Source organism: Formica exsecta, unplaced genomic scaffold (assembly GCF_003651465.1).
Source record: "Formica exsecta isolate Colony F162 unplaced genomic scaffold, ASM365146v1 scaffold443, whole genome shotgun sequence".
Lineage (NCBI taxonomy): Eukaryota > Metazoa > Arthropoda > Insecta > Hymenoptera > Formicidae > Formica > Formica exsecta.
In genome coordinates this window covers 480,544-485,574 of record NW_021851667.1, presented here as the reverse complement: position 1 = coordinate 485,574, position 5,031 = coordinate 480,544, and the positions used below count along the sequence as shown (strand labels likewise).

The window sequence follows — 5,031 nt, the reverse complement described above, 5'->3', positions numbered from 1 at the left end:
CAGCAGGAAAGACTACTGTTGCTGAATATGCCATTGCATTGAGTCAAAAGCATATGACGAGGTAGAGCTGCAAAGTCTGTGCAAACTTTTAATATTGTAATAATATTTAACTATTAATTTCCCAATTGCTATTTTTTCCCATTTTAGAGTGATTTATACATCCCCTATAAAAGCGCTATCAAATCAGAAATATCGCGAGTTTAAGAGAAAGTTTGAAAGCGTTGGATTATTAACAGGTGATTTGCAAATAAATCAAACTGCTTCATGCCTAATCATGACGACAGAGATTCTACAATCAATGTTGTATTGTGCATCTGATGTTTTACGGGATTTAGAATTTGTCATATTTGATGAAGTGCATTATATAAATAATGAAGATGTGAGAAATATTGATTATACTAATTATCCTAAAAACGATATTATTGCGATTAAACAATTTATATTACCCTATATTTACAGAGGGGTCACGTATGGGAGGAAATAGTCATTCTTTTACCACAGACAATCAATATAGTAATGTTATCTGCGACTGTACCAAATCCAATAATATTCGCAGATTGGGTCGGTCGTATCAAGAAGCGAAAAATGTACGTGATTAGCACTTTGAATAGGCCAATACCTCTTCTACATTACTTATACACTGGCACTGATGGTAAGACTAAAGATGATAAGTTTTTGGTCTTTGATGGCAACAGCCAGTTCTTATTAGATGGGTAAATCATTTCTCTTCTTACCTTTACATATATATTTGTGAGCAAAGCAAGTACATAGTATAATAATATTTTATTAATATCAATTTATAGATGGTACAAAGCGACCAATGCATCCGATAAGAAAAAGAATAAAAACCCAAAGGATTCTAGGAGAAGAATTCAGATGACTCCAAAACAAGAAGAAGTATTATGGAGAGCATTTATAAGTCATCTCCAGAAAAATGTAAATTTTTAATAGCCACACTAATTTTTCAAAAAGATTTTGCAGTTATATGCAGTATAACGCCATCCATTTTGCAGGATATGTTACCTGTTGTTGTATTTACTTTGTCAAGAAAACGTTGTGATATGAATGCTGCTACACTGAGAAATCTCGACTTAACAACCGCGAGGGAGAAACATCAAGTGCATGCATTTTTTCACTCTAATATAAAACATCTGAAAGGTAGTGATAGAGAATTACCACAAGTACTTATGATGCAAGAGCTCTTGGAGAAAGGTGTAGGTATACATCATAGTGGGATACTGCCAATTTTGAGAGAAATCGTAGAAATGTTATTCCAAAGTGGAGTTGTAAAGGTAATTCCGCAAAAACATGTCGAAAAGTGATGGGTAGTAATTAAAGAATATTTAAAAGAAAGTCTTTGTAAAATTCTTTATATCGTCTAGACTGAAAATACGTTATTATATAAAGAATTTAGAAAAAGAAATATAACAGTTGTTATTTCATCGCATTTTAGTTACTATTCGCGACAGAAACTTTTGCCATGGGAGTTAATATGCCAGCTCGCACGGTGGTATTTGATTCCATACGAAAGTACGACGGAAACAACTTTCGTATCTTACACCCGACTGAATATATACAAATGGCTGGTAGAGCTGGACGGCGAGGTCACGACACAACGGGAACAGTTATAGTGATGTGCAGGTACGACGTACCGCACTTTAACGACTTGAAACCTATGATGTGCGGCGAGCCGCAGACATTGGAGTCGAAATTCAAAGTCACGTACTCCATGCTCTTAAATTTGAGAAGGGTGAATGAATCCGTCACCGTTGAAGCGATGATGCGCAAGTCTTTCAAGGAATCACCGCTAGCATCACAGGAAGCGACGTATAACAGCGAGTTACGAAAAATCGAGCGAGAATTATCAAATCTGCCGACTTTGACTGAGATGCAGAAGAAGCTCTCTACGTTTTATCACGTGGCGGTCGATTATCTAGAGGACGTTAAATTTTTAAATCCTTATTTGTTCGAATCCAAAAAATTAGCGAAAGCTTTAACCGAAGGCAGAATCTTGCTAATATCATATGCAAATCATTACAACAAATTAGGTCTATTACTGCAAGTCATGCATTATAAAAGTTTCACCCAATACAGAGTGTTGATACTCAAGGACGCGGACGCATCCAATTCCGAGGCTGCTGAATTCAAGAATCTTCAAATATATGAAAAATGGTGTGAAATTATTAGTCTAACGAAAAAAAATATATTTGTTCCAAGCACTAATACATCGCACGAGGTCGTGACTTTATACTCATGGCATATACTGAAGATAACTAAGTGTCAGATAAAAGTCGATTGCTCTTTAGTGCAGAATGATTGGGAAAAGAGGCAAATCTCACGATTTAAGTAAGATTTAAGTAATATAACAAAACAGCAAAAATTCTTAGAATATCATATTTATCCGCTATTTCCTTTCCCTAGAAACGATCCACCGGGGCAGACGTGTCAGACGGCGGTTCAAGAATTAATTTCTCTATCATTTAATGCTGCCGCCAATGATCAAATTCTATGTCCGTATATCGAACTTTTATCGAAAAATGATTTTCAATTAAGAGTACAGCATAGAGACAAATTAAAAGCTGAACTCAACGACATGAGGTGCATGGAAATACCGAATTTCGAAGAACAGTTTAGACCTGTATTCGAACGAAATCAACTCGAAGATAAAAAACGGCAGCTCCAACTTAAACTTAGCGATGAAGGAATGGCGCTGTATCCGGATTATATGAATATGGTGGCTCTGCTCAAACATTTGAGATATATAGATAGCGATGAAAGAGGTTTGTGTATTATGGTAAAAGTATTTCTATATATGTAATAGTGTTACATGTGAATAATATTTCTTTATAGTCTTAATATATTGATTTGCAGTTGGTTTAAAAGGAAGAGTCGCGCTGCAAATGGGTAGTAACGAGTTGTTGATAACAGAGCTGATTCTCAAGAATGTGTTAACCGTTTTACAACCAGCGGAAATAGTAGCGTTGTTATCAGCACTAATCTTTCAACAACGTACAGATTCGGAACCTACACTCACACCGAATCTCGCTAATGTACATGTCGTTAATCTGTCTTTTCTTTCGAATAATTATTAATAAAGATTAAAAAAAATTACATATCGCGCGTGCGCACACGCGGGTGATTACGCATCGAGAAGTTAAAACGATGCTCCTTTTCTTTTAGGGTTGCAAGATAATGAGCGAGGTGCATGCGGAATTGGAACGTTTAGAGCAGCAATATCAATTGTCGATGATACCGTCTTTGAATTTCGGTTTGGTGGAAGTTGTCTACGAATGGGCGCAAGCTAAATCGTTCGCAGAGATCATGAAAATGACGGACGTCCAAGAAGGAATTATAGTTCGATGTATACAACAACTCGGCGAAACCTTGCGAGATGTTAAAAATGCGGCCGTGACTATAGGTGATCCGGTTTTGAAAGAAAAGATGGAGGAAGCTTCGACTGCAATCAAACGCGACATAGTTTTCGCCGCATCTTTATATACTCAAGATTAGTGAGAAGATGAAATATAAAATAATCTGACTTTTGGAGATAGAAAAATGTATTCCTTTTATAAATATAATGAACTGAATACGTACACATTTTTGAAAACGTAATCTATTTGTGAAAAATATTTTGTCCATAAACATATATATATATATAGATATACGATACTTGAAAATATTAATAACTTTTTGATAATAATTGTATAATAAAATGTAACTTTATAATCACACAATTAAGCGACATTATATTATATTTTATTATAAATGTTTGCGGATGTTCAAATACTAATAGTAAATAACTCGTAATAACTGTGCAGTTTGCCAGGATATACTTAATTTTAAACAAATTGTGTTAATTTACAATGCTTATTTGTATAAAATGCCATTACTTTACATTTCTATTAACGACATTATAATGCACGTTGATCTGGATTGTTAAGATTCCCTTGATCTTTATTCAATTCCGAAATACATGCCCATTGTCCTTCGGAATTTTCGCGCCAGAGAGAGACTTTGTTGTCTCCGCCACTAACGGCTAAGATACCGCCAGTCAACGACCAGCTGACGTTCCAGATTACATCGTCGAAGACGTTAAGAACGTTTGGCGTCCAGCTAGCGTAATCGTTAGAAGTCCATACGACCACGCGGCGATCTTGCGAGCAAGATGCCAAGGCGGCTCTAGATGGTCCAACCGCTGGTGCCCAGGCTACATCTCGAACCTGTAAGTTTGATAAAATACACATAGATCCTTATTCCAATACATTTCCATTGCAATATTAAATCATACCCAATCGCTGTGCGCTTCCAATTTATTTTCTTCTATCCATCTATCGCCTTCCTCTTTCCATATTTTCACTAAATTGTCACAGCCACCAGTGGCTAATCTCTTAATAGGACCGCTTCTTTGTTGAGTCGAGTTGGCTGAGTCAACAGCTGAATCGATTGCTGGACACCAACTAACTGCATTGCACCCAATTGTATGAGCATTTGATATTTTTTGGGTCTGCCAAGTATCTCCGGTATTTGTGAGGATAGAGATTGATCCATCCGAGCTTCCGCAAGCCAAGATTAAACCAAACTCGTGCGGCGCCCAGGCAACCGAATTGACGGACGAATCGTGACCCGTGTGTTCGTATATCTTTGTCCATTCTCCAAGCTCCTTCCAGATGATCACTTTTCTGCGCAAACATACATATGTTAAGCTGTTAGATATTTTACATTCAGCTGTTTTAATTAAATTATCGAGTTTATATCCTTAAAAAAAGAATATTTAATAATATTATTGAAAATTTATTTGACATTTTAGGAAAAAGAAATCAAGAATATCAACGTATACCTATCATAGCTGCAAGATGCTAAAAGATTGCCAAATTTGGGATGCGCCCATGCGACTTGCCACACGGGACCGATGTGTCCCTTGAGAACAGCAACTAGGCTCTGAGTGCCGTTCTTTAAATCGAATATCTTCACCGAATTGTCACTCGAGCAAGTAGCTAACCTTAAACCGTATTGGAACATTTCGGCGTCGTG

General features: G+C 36.5%; 2 protein-coding genes across 3 annotated transcripts in view; one reads left to right on the top strand and one right to left on the bottom strand.

Moving 5' to 3' along the window:
• LOC115240623 (protein SEC13 homolog) overlaps window positions 1-5,031 on the bottom strand; it is a 9,318-nt gene that overhangs the window by 3,482 nt on the left and 805 nt on the right. Inside the window, exons 2-4 of one of the 2 annotated variants that reach the window (XM_029815878.1) lie at window positions 4,838-5,010; window positions 4,289-4,679; window positions 3,605-4,220 (exon numbers count right to left, since the gene is read on the bottom strand). The exons of the other annotated variant lie outside the window; for it this stretch is intronic. Coding sequence (XP_029671738.1) covers window positions 3,912-4,220; window positions 4,289-4,679; window positions 4,838-5,010 — 873 coding nt within the window. The 3' untranslated portion in view covers window positions 3,605-3,911. Of the gene's footprint in view, window positions 1-3,604; window positions 4,221-4,288; window positions 4,680-4,837; window positions 5,011-5,031 lie in introns of those variants that run through there. 2 annotated transcript variants of the gene reach the window in all.
• LOC115240622 (helicase SKI2W-like) lies at window positions 7-3,608 on the top strand. Its single transcript, XM_029815876.1, has 9 exons — window positions 7-61; window positions 148-379; window positions 460-713; window positions 804-936; window positions 1,014-1,292; window positions 1,454-2,346; window positions 2,422-2,780; window positions 2,872-3,050; window positions 3,181-3,608. Exons 1-9 carry the CDS (start codon window positions 54-56, stop codon window positions 3,508-3,510), a joined length of 2,667 nt encoding a protein of 888 aa, XP_029671736.1. The 5' UTR covers window positions 7-53; the 3' UTR covers window positions 3,511-3,608.